General features: G+C 46.6%; 1 protein-coding gene and 1 pseudogene across 2 annotated transcripts in view; one reads left to right on the forward strand and one right to left on the reverse strand.

The window, feature by feature from the left end:
• The window catches only part of LOC147119194 (uncharacterized), a 71,539-nt pseudogene that overhangs the window by 7,645 nt on the left and 42,441 nt on the right, over positions 1-21,453 (forward strand). The window lies entirely within an intron of this gene.
• Positions 9,041-21,453, reverse strand: part of LOC147119195 (uncharacterized) — a 28,062-nt gene continuing 15,649 nt past the window's right edge. Inside the window, exon 2 of the mRNA XM_085984889.1 lies at positions 9,041-12,246. Coding sequence (XP_085841015.1) covers positions 10,779-12,137 — 1,359 coding nt within the window. The 5' untranslated portion in view covers positions 12,138-12,246 and the 3' untranslated portion in view covers positions 9,041-10,778. The remainder of the gene's footprint in view (positions 12,247-21,453) is intronic.

Here is a 21,453-nt window from a genome sequence, read left to right on the forward strand (position 1 = left end):
TTCACCACTCTCTGGGTGAAGAAATTCCTCCTCATTTCTGTCCTAAACTAACTTGGCAGGGGGGTGGGATACAGAGTGGAGCTATAGTAGGGGGTGATTTACAGCCAAATACAGAGGAAAAAACAAGTCAGCTGGTAAGGCAGAGAAAATATGTGAAGGCAAAAGGGAATATGGCAAGGCTGGAAGGCATTTATTTTAATGCAAGGAGTCTTGCAAATAAGGTGGATGAACTGAAGTTGTTGTTGAACACATGGGAGTACGATATTGTTGCTATCACGGAGACATGGTTGAGGGAGGGTCAGGACTGGCAGCTCAATATTCCGGGGTATAGAATCTTCAGGAGAGACAGAGGGGGGTGTAGAAGGGGAGGGGGTGTTGTAATATTAATTAAGGAGTCGATTACTGCTGTAAGGAGGGATGATATATTAGCGGGTTGCTCTAATGAGGCCATATGGGTAGAACTTAAAAACAAAAAGGGGGCAAGCACCTTGCTGGGAGTGTACTATAGGCCCCCAAAGAGTCAGGGGGAGATAGAGGAACAGATATGTAGGCAAATCTCAGAGAAGTGCAAAAATAATAGGGTAATAATAGTGGGGGATTTCAACTTCCCCAATATTAATTGGGATAGTCAGAGTGTGAAAGGCTTAGAGGGTGCAGAATTCTTAAAGTGCATCCAGGAGAGCTTTTTGAGCCAACATGTAGGAAGTCCTACAAGAGAGGGGGCGGTACTGGACCTAATTCTAGGGAATGTAGCCGGGCAAGTGGTGGAAGTGTCAGTAGGAGAGCATTTTGGCGACAGTAACCATAATTCGGTGAGATTTAAGGTGGTCATGGAAAAAGACAATGACGGCCCGGAAATAAGGGTTCTAAATTGGGGGATGGCCGATTTTAATATGATAAGGCAGGATCTGGCCAAAGTGGACTGGGAGCAGCTACTTTAAGGAAAATCCACATCAAAGGGAGGCTTTCAGAGGGGAAATAGAGAGAGTACAACGCCAACATGTTCCTGTAAAGGTCAAGGGGGGGACCAACAAGCAAAGGGAACCTTGGATGACAAGGGATATACAAAAATGCATTAGGAAAAAAAGGGGGGCTTTTGGCAGTTACAAAAGACTAAAGATGGAGGAAGCCCTAGAGGAGTATAAAAAGTGCAGGGGCATACTTAAAAAAGAAATTAGGAGGGCGAGGAGGGGCCATGAAATAACACTGGCGAGCAAAATAAAGGAAAATCCTAAGATGTTTTATAAGTATATTAAGGGCAAGAGGATAACCAGGGAAAGGGTAGGGCCCATTAGGGACCAAAGTGGCAATCTGTGTGTAGAACCAGATGATGTAGGCAGGGTTTTAAATGAATTTTTTGCATCTGTGTTCACTATGGAGAAAGATGATGTAGACATAGAAATCGGGCAAGGGGACTGTGACATACTTGAACATATTAGCATCGAGAGGGAGGAGGTACTAGCGGTTTTAGCAGGCCAAAAAGTGGATAAATCTCCAGGCCCGGACGAGATGTATCCCAGGCTGTTGTGTGAGGCAAGGGAGGAGATTGCAGGGGCTCTGACACAAATTTTCAGAACCTCTCTGGCCACAGGGGATGTACCAGAGGACTGGAGAACAGCTAACGTAGTACCATTATTCAAGAAGGGTAGCAGGGATAAACCAGGGAATTACAGGCCAGTGAGCCTAACATCTGTGGTGGGGAAATTATTGGAAAAAATTCTGAGGGACAAAATTAGTCTCCACTTGGAGAGGCAAGGATTAATCGGGGATAGTCAGCATGGCTGTCAAGGGTAAATCATGTCTGACAAATCTGATTGAATTTTGAGAGGGGGTGACTAGGTGTGTGGATGGGGGAAATGCTGTGGATGTGGTTTACATGGACTTCAGTAAAGCTTTTGACAAAGTCCCGCATAGGAGACTGGTCAAGAAGGTAAGAGCCCATGGGATCCAGGGTGCCTTGGCGCGTTGGATCCTAAACTGGCTGATAAACTGGCTGAGTGGCAGGAGGCAGAGGATGATGGTCGAAGGTTGCTTTTGTGACTGGAAGCCTGTGTCTAGTGGGGTACCTCAGGGATCGGTGCTGGGTCCCTTGCTGTTTGTGATCTACATAAATGATTTGGATGAGAATGTAAAAGGTATGATCAGTAAGTTCGCAGATGACACGAAAATTGGTGGGGTGGTAAATTGTGAGGAGGAAAGCCTTAGGCTACAGGAAGATATAAACGAGTTGATCAGATGGGCGGAAAAGTGGCAAATGGAATTTAACCCTGAAAAGTGCGAGGTGATGCATTTTGGACGGACAAATAAGGCAAGGGAGTACACAATGAGTGGTAGGACCCTAGGAAGTACAGAGGGTCAGAGGGACCTTGGTGTGCATGTACATAGATCCCTGAAGGCAGCGGAACAGGTAGATAAGGTGGTTAAAAAGGCATATGGGATACTTGCCTTCATTAGCCGAGGCATAGAATATAAGAGCAGGGAGGTTATGATGGAGCTGTACAAAACGCTGGTGAGGCCACAGCTGGAGTACTGTGTGCCGTTCTGGTCGCCTCACTATAGGAAGGATGTGATTGCTTTAGAGAGGGTGCAGAGAAGATTCACCAGGATGTTACCTGGGATGGAGCGCCTCAGCTATGAAGAAAGACTAAACGGGCTGGGGTTGTTTTCATTGGAGCAAAGAAGGCTGAGGGGGGACCTGATTGAGGTGTACAAAATGATGAGGGGCATAGATAGGGTAGATAAAGAGGAACTTTTCCCCTTAGTAGGGGGGTCAATAACAAGGGGGCATAGATTCAAGGTAAGGGGCAGGAGATTTAGAGGGGATTTGAGGAGGAGCTTTTTCACCCAGAGGGTGGTTGGAATCTGGAACTCTCTGCCTGAAAGGGTGGTAGAGGCAGGAACCCTCACAACATTCAAGAAGCATTTGGATGAGCACTTGAAATGCCATTGCATACAAGGCTATGAACCAAATGCTGGAAAATGGGATTAGACTGGACAGGGATTGATGGACGGCGCAGACACGATGGGCCGAAGGGCCTCTTTCTGTGCTGTAAAACTCTATGACTCTATGACTAAATGGCCTACCCCTTATCCTTAGACTGTGACCCCTGGTTCTGGACTCCCCCCACCATCGGGAACACCCTTCCTGCATCTAGTCTGTCTAGTCCTGATAGAATTTTATAAGTTTCAATGAGATCCCCTCTCATTCTTCTAAACTCCAGCGAGTACAAGCCCAATCGACTCAATCTCTCCTTATACGTCATTCCCGCCATCCCAGGTATCAGCCTGGTGAATCTTCGCTGAACTCCTTCCATGGCAAGAACACCCTTCCCCAGATAAGGCGACCAAAACTGCACACAATACTCAAGATGTGGTCTCACCAAGGCCCTGTACAACTGCAGCAAGACATCCTTGTTCCTGTACTCAAACCCTCTCGCTACAAAGGCCAACATACCATTTGCCTTCTTAACCGCCTGCTGCACCTGCATGCTTACTTTCAGCGACTGGTGCACAAGGACGCCCTAGTCTCGTTGCACTTCCCCTTCTCCCAATCTATTGCCATTCAGATAATAATCTGCCTTCCTGTTTTTGACACAAAAGTGGATAACGTCGCATTTATCCACGTTATATTGCATCTGCTATGCTTCTGCCCAATCACCCAACCTGTCCGAATCATACTGGAGTTTCTCGGCATCCTCCTCACAGCACATACACCTACCCAGCTTTGTGTCGTCTGCAAACTTGGTGATATTACATCTAGTTCCCTCGTCCAGATCATTAATATATAGTGAATAGCTGGGGTCCAAGGACCGGTCCCTGCGGTACCCCACTAGTCACTGCCTGCCACTCGGAAAAAGAGCCGTTTATTCCAACTCTTTGCTTTCTGTCTGCCAACCAGTTCTCTATCCAAGTCAATACCTTGCCCCCAATCCCATATGCCTTAACTTGACACGCTAATCTCTTATGCGGGACCTTATCGAAAGCCTTCTGAAAGTCCAAATACACCACATCCACTGGTTCTCCCTTATCTATTTTACCAGTTACATCCTCAAAAAACTCCAGTAGATTAGTCAAGCACGATTTACCTTTTGTAAATCCATGTTGACTTTGTCCGATCCCGTCACTGTTTTTCAAGTGCTCTGCTATTACATCTTTTATAATGGACTCTAGCATTTTCCCCACTACCGATGTCAGGCTTACCGGTCTGTAATTCCCCGTTTTCTCTCAACCATCTTTTTTGAATAGTGGGGTAACATTAGCTACCCTCCAATCCATGGGTACTGTTCCAGATTCCATCGAATGCTGGAAGATGATCAGCAAAGCATCAACTTTTTCTAGGGCCACTTCCTTAAGTACCCTAGGATGTAGATTATCAGGCCCTGGGGATTTATCGGCCTTCAATCCCATCAATTTCCCTACAAATACTGATTTCTTTCAGTTCCTCCCTTTCATCAGACCCTATGTTCCCCGACATCTCTGGGAGGTTATTTGTGTCCTCCTTTGTGAAGACAGAACCAATGGTGAAAATACCCAGCTGGAAGAGAGCCAATTGCAGTGATTTGAGAAGGGATCGAGCTCAGGTGGACTGGAAACAAAGATTGTCCAGGAAAACAGTGAATGACCAATGGCAGGCCTTCAAGGCTGAGATAGTTCGGGTACAAACCAAACATATTCCCATAGGAGGAAAGATGGGCCATCCAAAGCTCGAGCTCCCGATGACAAAGGACATCGAGGTTAGAATAAAACAGAAAAAGGAGGTTTACGACAAATGTCAGGTACAGAATACAGTCAAAAACCAGGAGAATACAGAGAGTGCGGGGGAAATTGAAACAGGATATAAGGGCAAAGAGACAATATGAGAAAAGATTAGCGGGTAACATAAAAGGGAACCCAAAAATCTTCTATAAACATATGAAAAGTAAAAGGATAGTTAAAGGAATAGTGGGGCCGATTAGGGACCAGATAGGAGCTCATCATACGGAGGCAGAGGGCGTGGTTAAGGTACTGAATGAGTACTTAGCATCTGACTCCACAAAAGAGGATGAAGTTAATGTCGCAGTAGAGGAGGGGGGAGTAGAGAAATTGGATAAAAATGGATAGAAAGGAGGTGCTAAATAGGTTGTCATCACTCAAAGTTAACAAGTCACCCGGTCCAGATGGATGCATCCTAGATTGCTGAGGGAAGCTAGGGTGGAGATAGCAGAAGCTCCGACCACAATCTTTCAATCTCCCTCAGATATATGGGCGTGATACCAGAAGACTGGAGGATTGCAAATGTTACACCCTGTTTAAAAAAGGGGAGAGGGATAAACCTGGTAACTGCAGGCCAATCAGTCTAATGTCAGTGATGGGAGAACGACTAGAGACCATTGTCAAGGACAAAATTAATTCTCACTTGGAGAAGCATGGGTTAATAAGGGGCAGCCAGTATGGATTTGTTAAAGGTAAATCATGTTTGACTAACCTGATTGAGTTCTTTGATGAAGTAACAGAGGGTTGATGAATGTAGTGCAGTAGATGTTGTATATATCGACTTTCAAAAGGCATTTGATAAAGTACCACATAAGAGACTTTCTCGGAAAATAGAAGCACAGGGAATTAAAGGGCTGATGGTAATTTGGGTATATAATTGGCTAAGGGAGAGGAGACAGTGAGCAGTGCTGAGGGATGTTATTCTGACTAGAGGGAAGTATGCAGTGGGTTCCCCCAGGGGTCGGGATTAGGACCATTGCTTTTCTTGTAATATATAACTGACCTGGACTTGGGTATAGGTGGACAAGTTCGAAGTTTACGGATGATACAAAACTTAGCAACATTGTAAATAGTGAGCATAGTAGTAGCAGACTTCAGGAGGACAGAGACAGACTGTGAAATGAGCAGACACAAGGCAGATGAAATTAAATAAGGATAAGTGTGAAGTTAAATGCGTGGCTCAAAGACTGGTGTGGGAGAAATGGGTTTTGCTTCCTGGGACACTGGCACCAGTACTGGGACAGGAGGGAGCTGTTCCGTTGGGACGGGCTTCACTTGGCCAGTGCTGGGACTAGAGTCCTGGCGGATCATATAACTAGGGCTGTAGAGAGGACTTTAAACTAACTAGTGGGGGGGAGGTTCCTAGAGAGCAAATAATAAAAATGACAACAGAGAAGGTCAAAGACTTAGGTAGCAGTGGGGAAATTAAAAACCAGAGCGTGTCAGGAAGGGGTAGAAGGTGTGGAGTAAAAGGTAAAGTAATAAAAAGGGCAATAGCAGGAACGAAGTGTCACAAAACATATTTGAAAGTTCTCTATCTGAATGCACGTAGCATTCGTAACAAAATAGACGAGTTAAAGGCACAAATAGCTACATATGGGTATGATCTTGTGGCCATTACAGAAACATGGCTGCAGGGTGACAATGCCTGGGAATTAAACATACCAGGTTATTTAACAATCAGGAAGGACAGGCAGGAAGGAAGGGGAGGTGGGGTGGCTATGTTAATAAAGGAAGGAATCACTGTAATACAGAGAAATGATATTGGGTCAAAGGATCAGGATAATGAAACAGTTTGGGTGGAGATAAGGAATAATAAGGGGAAAAAAACACTAGTGGGTGTAGTATATAGGCCTCCGAACAGTCGCAACTCGGTTGGACGGAGTATCAATCAGGAAATAGTTGAGGCTTGTAATAAGGGAACATCTATAATTATGGGGGATTTTAACTATCATATAAATTGGACGAATCAAATTGGGCAGGGCTGCCTTGAGGATGAGTTCATTGAGTGTATTAGGGATGGGTTTCTTGAGCAGTATGTAACTGAACCAACCAGGGGGCAAGCAACCTTAGATCTGGTCCTGTGTAACGAGACAGGATTAATTAAAAATGTCCTAGTAAAGGATCCCCTTGGAATGAGTGACCATAACATGGTTGAATTCCATATTCAGTTAGAGGGTGAGGAGGCTGTATCTCAAACAAGCGTGCTAAGCTTGAATAAAGGAGACTATGAAGGTATGAGAGCGGAATTGAGTAAAGTGGATTGGGAAAATAGGTTAAAGGATAAGACGATACATGATCAGTGGTGTACATTTAAGGAGTTATTTTACAAATTCCAAAAAAAGTATATTCCACTGAGAAAAAAAGGGTGTTAAAGTAAAGACAGCCATCCGTGGCTAAGTAAAGAAATTAAGGATAGTATTCGACTAAAAACAAGGGCATATAAGGTAGCCAAATCTAGTGGGAGGATAGAGGATTGGGAAAACTTTAAAAGACAGCAAAAAATAACAAAAAGATTAAGAAAGGGAAGATAGATTATGAAAGTAAATTAGCAAAAAATATAAAGACAGATAGTAAGAGTCTTTATAGTTATATAAAAAGAAAAAGGGTGGCTAAAGTAAATGTTGGTCCCTTAGAGGATGAGACCGGGAAATTAATGGTGTGAAATACACTGAATGAATATTTTGTATCAGTCTTTACAGTAGAGGACACCAAGAATATCCCAACACTTGACAAGCAGGGGGCTATAGGGCGGGGGGGGGGGGGGGAGGAGCTAAATACGATTAAAATCACTAAGGAAGTAGTACTTGGTAAAATAATGGGACTCAAGGCGGATAAATCACCTGGACCTGATGGCTTACATCCCAGGGTTTTGAGGGAAGTGGCGGTAGGGATTGTGGATGCATTGGTAATAATCTTCCAAAACTCCCTGGACTCAGCAAAGGTCCCGGCAGACTGGAAAACTGCTAATGTAACACCCTTATTTAAAAAGGGCAGTAGACAGAAGGCTGGAAACTATAGACCGGTTAGCCTAACATCTGTGGTAGGTAAAATTTTGGAGTCCATTATTAAGGAGACAGTAACAGGACATTTGGATAATCATAATTTAATAAGACAAAGTCAGCATGGTTTTATGAAGGGGAAGTCATGTTTGACAAATTTGCTGGAGTTCTTTGAGGAAGTAACATATAGGGTGGATAAAGGTGAACCAGTGGACGTAGTGTATTTAGACTTCCAAAAGGCATTTGACAAGGTGCCACACAAAAGATTATTGCTTAAGATAAAAAAATCACGGGATTGGGGGTAATATTCTGGCATGGATAGAGGATTGGCTATCTAACAGAAGGCAGAGAGTTGGGATAAATGGTTCATATTCAGACTGGCAATCAGTAACCAGTGGTGTTCCGCAGGGGTCAGTGCTGGGTCCCCAACTCTTTACAATCTATATTAACGATTTGGAGGAGGGGACCGAGTGTAACACATCAAAGTTTGCAGATGATACTAAGATGGGAGGGAAAGTAGTGAGTGAGGAGGACGACATAAAAAACCTGCAAGGGGACATAGACAGGCTAAGTAAGTGGGCAGAGATTTGGCAGATGGAATACAATACTGGAAAGTGTGAGGTTATGCACTTTGGCAGGAAAAATCGTAGAGCAAGTTATTATCTTAATGGCAAGAAACTTGAAAGTACTGAAGTACAAAGGGATCTGGGGGTCCTGGTGCACGAAACTCAAAAGGTTAGTATGCAGGTGCAGCAAGTGATTAAGAAGGCTAATGGAATGTTGGCTTTCATTGCTAGGGGGATAGAATATAAAAATAGGGAGGTATTGCTTCAGTTGTACAAGGTATTGGTGAGACCGCACCTGGAATACTGCATACAGTTTTGGTGTCCATACTTAAGAAAGGACATACTTGCTCTCGAGTCAGTACAAAGAAGGTTCACTCGATTAATCCCGGGGATGAGGGGATGGACATATGAAGAGAGGTTGAGTAGATTGGGACTCTACTCATTGGAGTTCAGAAGAATGAGAGGCGATCTTATTGAAACATATAAGATTATGAAGGGGTTGGATCGGGTGGATGCAGGGAGGATGTTCCAGATGATGGGTGAAACTAGAACTAGGGGGCATCGTCTTAGAATAAGGGGCTGCTCTTTCAAAACTGAGATGAGGAGGAACTACTTCACTCAGAGGGTGGTAGGTCCATGGAATATGCTGCCCCAAAAAGCTGTCGAAGCTACATCATTACATAAATTTAAAACAGAAATAGACAGTTTCCTAGTAGAAAAGGGAATTAAGGGTTACGGGGAGCGGGCAGGAATTTGGACATGAGTCTAGGTTCGGATAGGTCATGGCCCTGTGGGTAGCGGAGCGGGCCCAGGGGCCGTGTAGCCTGATCCTGCTCCTGTTTTCGTGTGTCTAATGCTGTTAGATTCAGGAGATAGTCCTGTCATAGTGGATTGGCGGTTAGGATCAGATCAGCCATGATCTTATTGAATGGCGGAGCAGGCTCGAGGGGCCGATTGGCCTACTCCTGCTCCTATTTCTTATGTTCTTATGTTCTTAAGTGATGCACTTTGGGAGAAACAACAGGGAGAGGCCGTATAATCTAAATGGGACTATTTTGAGAGGGTGCAAGAGCAGAGGGGCCTGGGGGTCCATATTCACAAATCTTTGAAAGTGCCGCGGCAAGTTGGTGAGGCGGTTCAGAAAGCGTATGGAATACTTGGCTTTGTAAATAGGGCCATTGAATACAAACACAAGGAAGTTACACTAAACCTTTACAAATCACTAGTTAGGAACATAGGACAGGAGGCCATTCAGCCCCTCGAGCCTGTTCCGCCATTCAATGAGATCATGGCTGATCTGTGATCTAACTCCATACACCCGCCTTTGGCCCATATCCCTTAACACCTTTGGGTAACAAAAACCTATCAATCTCAGATTTAAAATTAACAATTGATCTCGCATCAATTGCCGTTTGCGGAAGAGAGTTCCAAACTTCTACCACCCTTTGTGTGTAGAAGTGTTTCCTAATTTCACTCCTGAAAGGTCTGGCTCTAATTTTTAGACTATGCCCCCAGTCCTAGAATCCCCAACCAGCGGAAATAGTTTCTCTCTATCTACCCTATCTGTTCCCCTTAATATCCTGAAAACTTCGATCAGATCACCCCTTAACCTTCTAAATTCTAGGGAATACACCCCTAATTTGCGTAATCTCTCCCCGTAACTTAACCCTTGAAGTCCGGGTATCATTCTGGTAAACCTACGCTGCACTCCCTCCAAGGCCAATATATCCTTCCTAAGGTGTGGTGCCCAGAACTGCTCACAGTACTCCAGGTGTGGTCTAACCAGGGTTTTGTACAGCTGCAGGGTTTTGGCCTCAGCTGGAGTCTTGTGTACAGTTCTGGGCACCACACTTTAGGAAGGATGTCAAGGCCTTGGAGAGGGTACAGAGGAGGTTGACCAGGATGGTACCAGGGATGAGGGACTTCAGTTATGTGGAAAGATTGGAGAAGCTGGGATTGTTCCCCTTAGAGCAGAGACAGTTAAGAGGAGACCTAATAGAGGTGTTCAAAATGATGAGGGGTTTTGATCGAGCAAGTAGGGAGAAACTGTTTGCTCTGGCAAGTGGGTTGGTAACCAAAGGTCACAGATTTAAAATAGATGCTAAAAGGACTAGAGGGAAATGAGGAGAATTGTTTTCACACAGAGGGTTGTTCAGATCTGGAACGCACCATCTTAAAGGATGCTGGAATCAGGTTCCACAGGAAGTTTCAAACAGTAATTGGACATGTACTTGAAGGGGACTAGTTTGCAGAGTTCTGGGGATAACGCTGGGGTTTGGGACTAAATTGGACAGCTCTTTCAAAAAGCCAGCAGACACGATGGGCCGAATCACCTCCATCTGTGCTGTTAGATTCGATGATCAGTGTGAACACGCTGGTGACTCTTAAGGTTCTTAGAGCTTTTAAAGCTCTTCCCACAGTCAGAACACTGAAAGGGTCTCTCGTCAGTGTGAGCAAGCTAGTGTGACAGGAGGGTGGATGACTCAATGAATCCCTTCCCACACATGGAACGGGTGAACGCCCTCTCACCAGTGTGGAGGAGCTGGTGTCTCTTCAGCTCCTGGGAGCTTTTAAATCTCTTCCCAGTCAGAACATTTAAAGGGGTTCTCTCGTCAGTGTGAACTCGCTGATGTGTCAGCAGGTGGGATGACTGATTGAATCCCTTCCCACACATGGAGCAGGTGAACGGTCTCTCCCCAGTGTGAACTCGCTGGTGTACCAGCAGGTTGGAGGACCGAGCAAATCCCTTCCCACATTCGGAGCAGGTGAAAGGCCTCTCCCCAGTGTGGAGGAGCCAGTGTTTTTTCTGATCCCCGGAGCTTTTAAAACTCTTCCCACAGTCAGAACATTTAAAGGGTCTCTCGTTAGTGTGAACTCGCTGGTGTCCCTTCAGATCCCCGGAGCTTTTAAAGCTCTTCCCACAGTCAGAACATTTAAAGGGTCTCTCATCAGTGTGAACTCGCTGATGTGCCTGCAGGGTGAATGAATCAGTGAATCCCTTCCCACACACGGAGCAGATGAATATCCTCTCCCCAGTGTGGAGGCGCTGATGTGTCAGCAGGTTGGTGGACCGAGCGAATCCCTTCCCACACACGAAGCAGGTGAACGGTCTCTCCCCAGTGTGAACTCGCTGGTGTTGCTTGAGTTCCCAGGGGCTTTTAAAGCTCTTCCCACAGTGAGAACAGTTAAATGGCCTCTCATCAGTGTGAACAAGCTGGTGTCCCTTCAGATTCCCGGAGCTTTTAAAGCTCTTCCCACAGTCAGGACAGTTAAATGGCCTCTCATCAGTGTCAACAAGCTGGTGTCCCTTCAGATGCCCGAGGCTTTTAAAACTCTTCCCACAGTCAGAACATTTAAAGGGTCTCTCATCAGTGTGAACTCGCTGGTGTCCCTTCAGTTCCCCGGGGCTTTTAAAGCTCTTCCCACAGTCAGGACAGTTAAATGGCCTCTCATCAGTGTGAACAAGCTGGTGTCCCTTCAGATCCCCAGGGCTTTTAAAGCTCTTCCCACAGTCAGAACACTGAAATGGTCTCTCATCACTGTGAACTCGCTGGTGTGTTTGCAGGTGGGATGAATAAACAAATCCCTTTCCACACACGGAGCAGGTGAACGGACTGTCCCTGGAGCGACTGTGCCGTTGAACTTCCAATGCAGACGGGGAACTGAATCCCTTCCCGCCGTCCCCACCTTTACCCGGTTTCTCCCCGGTGTGACGGCGCATGTGTCTCGCCAGGTCAGGCGATCGGCTGAATCCGCGCCCACACACTGAACACGTGTGCGGTTTGTCATCGCTGTGATTGCTGCTTTCTCCTTCCATGTGCAAAGGCCGATGATATTCAGGTCCTGATGAATCGAGTGACTCTGTCAGAGCTTGACGTGATGTTTGGTCTGAGCTTCCCGCCTGTAACTGCTCCACTTCTATAACCCTGTAAATTGAGATCAGAAAAGGATCAGAGGCAAACTGTTGTTTAATTTTCCCCTTTCCGACCCTAGGGGCAGTGAAGCTGATTTTCAGGCCCCAGCTGCTGCACAGGTTGGTTGAAAGGATCAGCAGTAATGGCGGCTGTAATACCCACAAGCCCCCGCGCTGCAGAAAGCGCTCTGTTGACTCTGAGTCCCGCGCATGTGCTCATGGCCCCCGCGCTCTCCCCCCTGCTCCACAATCGCCCGTCCCGATCGGTCCGCAACGGGCATGCTCAGCACACAAAACCCTGTGGTTGGAACACCGGGCGCGCATGCGGAGCCGCAACATCTGGTACGCGTGCGCGGCTCAGGTGGGGGCGAGTCGGTGTTTCGCCTCAGCTGCCAGGGAGGTGCGCATGCACAGGACGACTCAACATTCTTCCTGTCAGCAATCACTCCCTCGTTTCTTTAATAAAAACAGAAAATGCTGGAAATACTCAGCAGGTCAGGCAGCATCTGTGGAGAGAGAAACAGTGTTAACGTTTCAGGTCGATGACCTGTCGTCAGAACTGCTTGTTCTTTAGTGTCAGCCAGTGGCTCAGTTGGTAGCACTCTCGCCTCAGTCAGAAAGTTGTGGGTTCAAGTCCCACTCCAGAGACTTGAGCACAAAAATCTAGGCTGACGCTCCAGTGCAGTGCTGAGGGAGTGCGGCACTGTCAGAGGTGGCGATTTTTGGAGCAGACGTTAAACCGAGGCCCCGTCTGCTCTCTCAAGTGGATGTCAAAGATCCTATGGCACTATTTCGAAGAAGAAAAGCAAAGAGAGGGCATGAAAAAATATTGGCAAGGAAAACAAGTGGAGCCTATTCGGGACTATAAAGGTAACCTGTGTGTGGAAGCGGAAGACATGAATATGGTTCTTAATGAATACTTTGCGCCTGTTTTCACAAAAGAGAGGGACGATGTAGACATTGCAATCAGGGAGGAGGAGTGTTGCAGTGGGGAAAGAGTTAAACTGACATCGCTGGCAGTTTCACTGAATGGTGTAATAAAGACAATAATCTAATAGGTCTTTGCAGTAATAAGATTTTTCTAAGTTGCTAAATTGGCAGTTGAGATAACATAGCCGGACATGGAACCATAAGAGGCCGAGAGGATGCAAGTTCTGTTCTGGCAGGAAAGTAAAACAATGAGTTGGAAGTAAAAGAGGCCTAGAGAGGCAGGAAAGGAGGACAATGAGTCAGAAGTACAATGTTGATGAGACCCCATCTGGCATAAACAGAGGTCATAGGTGCAACAACAGCTTGTGGGATAACGGACATATACTTTTCCGATAATAAAGGCGGTACTTTAATGTAACGCGGCATAGGCAACCAATCAGTGAAGATGCATGCGGGCTGGGATCCAATCGGGTGGCAGCAATGAATTGTGCATGAGATGACCATGTGTACTGTAATGTATAAAAATGTAGTGTTTGCTGTGGCAATTTGGAAAGGTCTGGCTAAGACAGAGCAGACTGTTTCTCCACCGGTGCAATAAAACAACTTGACTATCGATCTAAAACATTGTGTCGAGTGTTGGTTTAAAATACTCCACAACAATTGGCGTCACAAACAGGATTTGAACCTGTGCGGGGATAGACAGTATACATGGACCAGGGTCCCGCAGGGGTTCCACAACAGTCCAAATATATTCCACCGTGTACTGAGTCAAGCCTTAGACGGGTTAGACCTATCAAAGTACCAGAGCGCCCTACTCCAATATGTCGATGACATAATGATTGCATCAGAGGATGCCAAAGGATACATGGGAGCATTACTAGACACCCTCCGGACACTTCAGAAAGCTGGCTGTAAATTGAACCCCAAAAAGGCACAGGTCGGACTGTCCAAAGTAAAGTATCTGGGGCACGAAATGAGCCAGGGGTATAAGGCACTCCCGCAGGAACGAAAGGCAGCCATAAAAGACATGCCAAGGCCAGTGACCGTCCGGGGAGTGAGGAAAGTGTTGGGACTGTTTAACTACTGCAGGAATTTTATATCAGACTTTGCAGGGAAAGCAGAGCCAATTCAATGGTTAGTTAAAGGGGGAGACCCACCACTGATAAGATAGAATGGGAATCGGAGCAGGACGAGGCTTATGCAAAATTAAAAGCAGCCCTGACGTCTGCACCCGCACTAGAATTGCCAAATATAGTCAAACCATTCCATATATACTACAGTATAGACGGGAACTTCTATAATGCTGTAGTCACTCAAGAGTACGGGGGAGATATGAGGCCAATTGCCTATTACTCCACCCAACAAACCCCCGTGGCTAAAGGAATGGTGAGACGCGTGGCGGCCCTCGACTGCGCCGCACGGGCGGTGCGGATATGTGAGCCCGTCACTATGTCAGGACAGCTGATATTACACACACAAAACACAATGTGGACCTGCTAAACACAGGCAAAATGAAGGCTGTATCAGACAGAAGGAGGGCAGCTTGGGAAGCAGTATTGATACCGAAAGACAGATCAGTCTAGATTATAAGGGAACATAGAGTCAACCCCGCAGAGGGAATGCTATCAGAGGGTGAGGCACACGAGTGTCAGTTAGTAATCGAAGAGGTCAGAGGAACCGTATCAGAATCGCCCCTTGAAAATCCCGAAAACACCTTTTATGTAGACGGATCTCGCCGATATATAAATGGGGAGCCACACACGGTTTGGCAGTAGTATCCGAGAACGGAGAAACAGTCACAAAGGGAGGGCTTGAAGGAGGAACCTCAGCGCAGGTAGCAGAACTAGTGGCTCTCACGGAAGCATTGAAATTGGCAAAGGGAAAACGAGTAAATATATACACAGATAGTGGGTATGCGTTTGGGGTAGTGCATGATTATATGATAGCGGGGAATAGGAGAGGATATGGAACCTCCAGAGGAGGACAAATACAGCATGAGGAGGTAGTGAGAGACCTAGTAGAAGCGGTAAAAGGAGCAGAAGAGGTAGCAGTGATTAAAATAAAGGCACACCGCAAGATAGTGAGCAAGCAACAAAAAGGAAATATGCTAGCTGATCAGGCGGCAAGAGCAGCAGGTAGAATAACAGCAGAGGAAGTGACATTAAAAGAATCAAAGAGGAGACCGAAATGGAGGAGCAGGAGCAGTGGACAAAGAGAGGCGCAGCCAAAGGTAGAGATGGAATATGGAAAAAGGATCATGGGGTGACCAGACTGACATCATATGAACTCAGGACTGGACGAGCAGTGTGTCTGCCGGAAGGAGTAGCATCTGGTAGCGAGGGACTAGGACCCTTAAAAGATAAAATTAGGAAATATGTACAAACATTGGATAATCAATTGAAGGAGCTCAAACAAGAAGTTAAAGAACAACAAGACATCAGAGATAAAAATACACAAAAGCAGGGGGCCTCGGAGCCCCTACTCAAGGTGGGCGAGCAGGTATTTGTTAAAATATTGCCAGAGAGATCGGGATTCTCACCAAGATGGACCGGACCATTTGAGGTTATCATGACCAGCGATACGTGTGCATGTATAGATATGAGGGGAAAGGGTAGATGGAAACATTGGGCCCAATTAAAACGGTACAACAATAACCCATCTGATCTTAAATCCCACAGGAACAATGGAATAAACACCGGAGATAAACTAACCTCTGGTGACGACCAGGCTTCTGCTTAATTTACAGGGAAACTTCACCATGAAGGTGGGATTACTGCTGGGACACGAAATAAGCAAAGGGACATCCCACATTACATGACAAGTACATGATGAAGAAGCACCATGTTTTAATGGAACAATCACATTCGGAGTCTCATCAACGGCTCCCAATACACAGAAAGAAGAGACAAGAGACCAGGTAGCCCTCAGAGCGGCGGCGGGAATCTCGGACTTGCGGTGATATAAAGAGGCCCCAGAGACCAGGTAGGCCTCAGGCGGCAGGAATCTCGGCGGAGCGGTGATATAAAGAGGCCCCAGAGACCAGGTAGGCCTCAGAGTGGCGGCGGGACTCTCGGACTTGCGGTGATATAAAGAGGCCCCAGAGACCAGGTAGGCCTGAGTGGCGGCGGGACTCTCGGACTTGCGGTGATATAAAGAGGCCCCAGAGACCAGGTAGGCCTCAGAGTGGCGGCGGGAATCTCGGAGGAGCGGTGATATAAAGAGGCCCCAGAGACCAGGTAGGCCCCAGAGCGGCGGCGGGAATCTCGGAAGAGCGGTGATATAAAGAGGCCCCAGAGACCAGGTAGGCCTCAGAGTGGCGGCGGGAATCTCGGAGGAGCGGTGATATAAAGAGGCCCCAGAGACCAGGTAGGCCCCAGAGCGGCGGCGGGAATCTCGGAAGAGCGGTGATATAAAGAGGCCCCAGAGACCAGGTAAGCCCCAGAGCGGCGGCAGGACTCTCGGACTTGCGGTGATATAAAGAGGCCCCAGAGACCAGGTAGGCCTCAGAGCGGCGGCGGGAATCTCGGAAGAGCGGTGATATAAAGAGGCCCCAGAGACCAGGTAGGCCCCAAAGCGGCGGCAGGACTCTCGGACTTGCGGTGATATAAAGAGGCCCCAGAGACCAGGTAGGCCTCAGAGCGGCAGCAGCAGCGGGAATCTCGGACTTGTGGTGATATAAAGAGGCCCCAGAGACCAGGTAGGCCCTAGAGCGGCGGCGGGAATCTCGGAGGAGAGGTGATATAAAAAGGCCCCAGAGACCAGGTAGGCCCCAGAGCGGCGAGAGCAGCGGCAGGAATCTTGGACTTGCGGTGATATAAAGAGGCCCCAGAATCCAGGTAGGCCTCAGGGCGGCGGCAGGAATCTCGGCGGAGTGGTGATATAAAGAGGCCCCAGAGACTAGGTGGGCCCTGGAGCTGCGGTGGGAATCTCGGAGAAACGGTGATATAAAGAGGCCCCAGAGACCAGGTAGGCCCCAGAGCCCAGGTAGGCCCCAGAGCATACTAATCTCCGAACTCAGAGAGGGAGAGAAGTAAAAAGTCATCGAAGTGTGACGTCACCAGAAGGCAGGTAAGTGATTGGTTGGTGAGTATTTCTCTCTTTTTAAACTTAAACTCTATGGTTTATAGTTTCTAAAGTCTCTGTGGTGTAGCGGGGACTGTTGGTAAACCAGGGCCGTTAAATATATCATTTAACTGTAGTGTAATTGGTGGGATTTGATTTAATTTAATTTCAATTAATTAAAGGGTAAGTCATGACAGGAGAGCCCGGCCCTGTGGCATGCTCCTCCTGCGCTATGTGGGAACTCAGGGACACTTCCTGTGTCCCTGACAACTATGTGTGCAGGAAGTGTGTCCAGTTGCAGTTACTGGCAGACCACATTGCGGCGCTAGAGCTGCGATTGGATACATACTGGACCATTCGCGATGCTGAGGAAGTCGTGGATAACACGTTTAAGCAGTTGGTCACACCGCAGGCAAAGGTTGGACAGGCAGAAAGGGAAGGGGTGACCAACAGACAGAGTACTAGGCGCACGCAGGTAGTGCAGGGGTCCCCTGTGGACATTCCCCCCTCAAACAGATACACCACCTCGAGTACTGCTGGGGGGGATGACTTATCAGAGGAAGGCAGCAGCAGCCAGCTTCCTGGCACCAGGGGTGGCTCTGCTGCACAGGACGGGAGGAAAAAGAGGGGTAGAGCTATAGTAATAGGGGATTCTATTGTAAGGGGAATAGGTAGGCGTTTCTGCGGCTGCAAACGAGACTCCAGGATGGTGTGTTGCCTCCCTGGTGCAAGGATCAAGGATGTCTCAGAGCGGCTGCAGAACATTTTGGAAGGGGAGGGTGAACAGCCAGTTGTCGTGGTGCATATAGGTACCAACGATATAGGTAAAAAATGGGATGAGGTCCTAAAAGCTGAATATAGGGAGATGGAGATAAATTACAAAATAGGACCTCAAAGGTAATAATCTCAGGATTGCTACCAGTGCCACATGCTAGTCAGAGTAGAAATAGAAGGATATTTCAGATGAATACGTAGCTAGAGGAATGGTGCCAGGGGGAGGAATTCCAATTCCTGGGACACTGGAAGCTGTTCAAACCAGACGGTTTACACCTGGGCAGGGCCAGGACCGATGTCCTAGGGGGAGTGCTTGCCAGTGCTCTGGGGGAGGGTTGAAACTAAAATGGCAGGGGTTTGGGAACCTGAGCAGGGGGACAGAGGAAAGGGAACCAAGGATAAAAGCAAAAGATAGGAAGGAGAAAAACAAAAGCGGCAGTCAGAGAAATCAACGGTTTAAACCAACATGGCCACAGTAAATAGTAATTCTAGTAGGTCTAAGAGTGTTAAAAAAAAAAAAGCCGGAAGGCCTTGTGTCTTAATGCGAGGAGCATTCGTAAGAAGGTGGATGAATTAGCTCCGCAAATTGAGCTAAACTAATATGATTTGATTGGGATTACGGAAACATGGCTCCAGGGTAGCCAAGGCTGGGAACTCAACATCCAGGGGTATTCAATATTCAGGAAAGATAGGCAAAAAGGAAAGGGAGGTGGGGTAGCATTGCTGGTTAAAGAAGGGATTAACACAATTGTAAAGAAGGATATTAGCTCTGATGATGTGGAATCTGTATGGGTAGAACCGAGAAATACCAAGGGGCAGAAAACGTTAGTGGGAGTGGTATATAGACCTCCAAACAGTAATGTGGAGGTTGGGGATGGCATTAAAAGGGAAATTAGAGAAGCGTGCAATAAGGGCACAGCAGTCATCATGGGTGACTTCAATCTACATATAGATTGGGCTAACCAAATTGGTAACAATACTGTGGAGAAGGAATTCCTGGACCAATATGTCGAGCAACCAACCAGAGATCAGGCCATCATACACTACGTATTATGTAACGAGAAAGGATTAATTAGCAATCTTGTTGTATGAGGCCCCTTGGGTCGGAGCCATCATAATATGATAGAATTCTTCATTAAGATGGAGAATGAAGCAGTTGACTCAGAGACTAGGGTCCTGAATTTAAATAAAGGAAATGACAATGGTCTGAGGCGCGAGTTGGGTAGGATTGATTGGGGAATGTCACTCAAAGGGTTGACGGTGGATAGGCAATGGCAAACATTCAAATACCGCATGGATGAACTACAGAATTTGTTCATCCCAGTTTGGCATAAAAATAAAACAAAAAAGGTGACTCAACCGTGGCTAACAAGGGAAATTAGGGATAGCATAAGATCCAAGGAGAGGACAAATAAATTGGCCAGAAAAAGCAGTAAACCTGAGGATTGGGAGCAGTTTAGGATTCAACAAAGGAGGACAAAGGGATTCATTAAGAAGGGGAAAATTGAATATGAGAGTAAGCTTGCAGGGAACATGAAAACTGACTGTAAAAGCTTTTATAGATATGTGAAGAGAAAAAGATTGGTGAAGTCAAGCGTAGGTCCTTTGCAATCAGAATCAGGGGAATTTATAATGGGGAACAAAGAAATGGCAGACCAATTAAATACATATTTTGGTTCTGTCTTCACAAAGGAGGACACAAATAACCTCCCAGAGATGTTGGGGAACATAGGGTCTGATGAAAGGGAGGAACTGAAAGAAATCAGTATTTGTTGGGAAATGGTGTTAAGGAAATTGATGGGATTGAAGGCCGATAAATCCCCAGGGCTTGATAATCTACATCCTAGGGTACTTAAGGAAGTGGCCCTAGAAATAGTAGATGCATTGCTGATCATCTTCCAACATTCGATGGAATCTGGAACAGTACCCATGGTTTGGAGGGTAGTTAATGTTACCCCACTCTTCAAAAAAGGTGGTAGAGAGAAAATGGAGAATTACATTAGTGTGGAAAATGCTAGAGTCCATTATAAAAGATGTAATAGCAGAGCACTTGGAAAACAGTGACAACATGGATTTACAAAAGGTAAATCGTGCTTGACTAATCTATTGGAATTTTTTGAGGATGCAACTGGTAAAATAGATAAGGGAGCACCAGTGGATGTGGTGTATTTGGACTTTCAGAAGGCTTTCGATAAGGTCCCGCATAAGAGATTAGCATGTAAAGTTAAGGCACATGGGATTGGGGGCAAGGTATTGACTTGGATAGCGAACTGGTTGGCAGACAGAAAGCAAAGAGTTGGAATAAATGGGTCTTTTTCCGAGTGGCAGGCAGTGACTAGTGGGGTATCGCAGGGATCGGTCCTTGGACCCCAGCTATTCACAATATATATTAATGATCTAGAGAAGGGAACTAGATGTAATATCTCCAAATTTGCAGACGACACAAAGCTGGGTGGGCATGTGTGCTGTGAAGAGGATGCCGAGAAACTCCAGGATGATTTGGACAGGTTGGGTGATTGGGCAAAATCATGGCAGATGCAATATAACGTGGATAAATGTGAGGTTATCCACTTAGGTGTCAAAAACAGGAAGGCAGATTATTATCTGAATGGCAATAGATTGGGTGAAGGGGAAGTGCAACGAGACCTGGGTGTCCTTGTGCACCAGTCGCTGAAGGTAAGCATGCAGGTGCAGCAGGCGGTTAAGGCGGCAAATGGTATGTTGACCTTCGTAGCGAGAGGGTTTGAGTACAGGATCAAGGATGTCTTGCTGCAGTTGTACAGGGCCTTGGTGAGACCACACCTTGAGTATTGTGTGCAGTTCTCGTCGCCTTACCTGAGGAAGGATGTTCTTGCCATGGAAGGAGTTCAGCGAAGATTCACCAGGCTGATACCTGGGATGGCAGGAATGACGTATGAGGAGAGATTGGGACGATTGGGCTTGTACTCGCTGGAGTTTAGAAGAATGAGAGGGGATCTCATTGAAACTTATAAAATTCTGACAGGACTGGACAGACTAGATGCAGGAAGGATGTTCCCGATGGTCAGGGTGTCCAGAACTAGGGGTCACAGTCTAAGGATAAGGGGTAGGCCATTTAGGACAGAGATGAGGAGGAATTTCTTCAACCAGAGAGTGGTGAACCTGTGGAATTCTCTGCCACAGAAGGCAGTAGAGGCCAATTCATTAAATATATTTAGGAAGGAGTTGGATATATTTCTCAAGGCTAAAGGGATCAAGGGGTATGGGGAGAAAGCAGGGACCAGGCACTGAAATTGGATGATCAGCCATGATCGCATTGAATGACAGAGCAGGCTCGAGGGGCCGAATGGCCTACTCCTGCTCCTATCTTCTATGTTTCAAGCGAACCGAGGATGCTACAATGTCCAGATATGAAACCTGGACCCATGAATGGACTAGTATTATTTACCGAGGGAGAACAATTGTATGGTAACGG

Source organism: Somniosus microcephalus, chromosome 4 (assembly GCF_052327205.1).
Source record: "Somniosus microcephalus isolate GS21.2 chromosome 4, FLI_Smic_1.0, whole genome shotgun sequence".
In the NCBI taxonomy this organism is placed as follows: domain Eukaryota; kingdom Metazoa; phylum Chordata; class Chondrichthyes; order Squaliformes; family Somniosidae; genus Somniosus; species Somniosus microcephalus.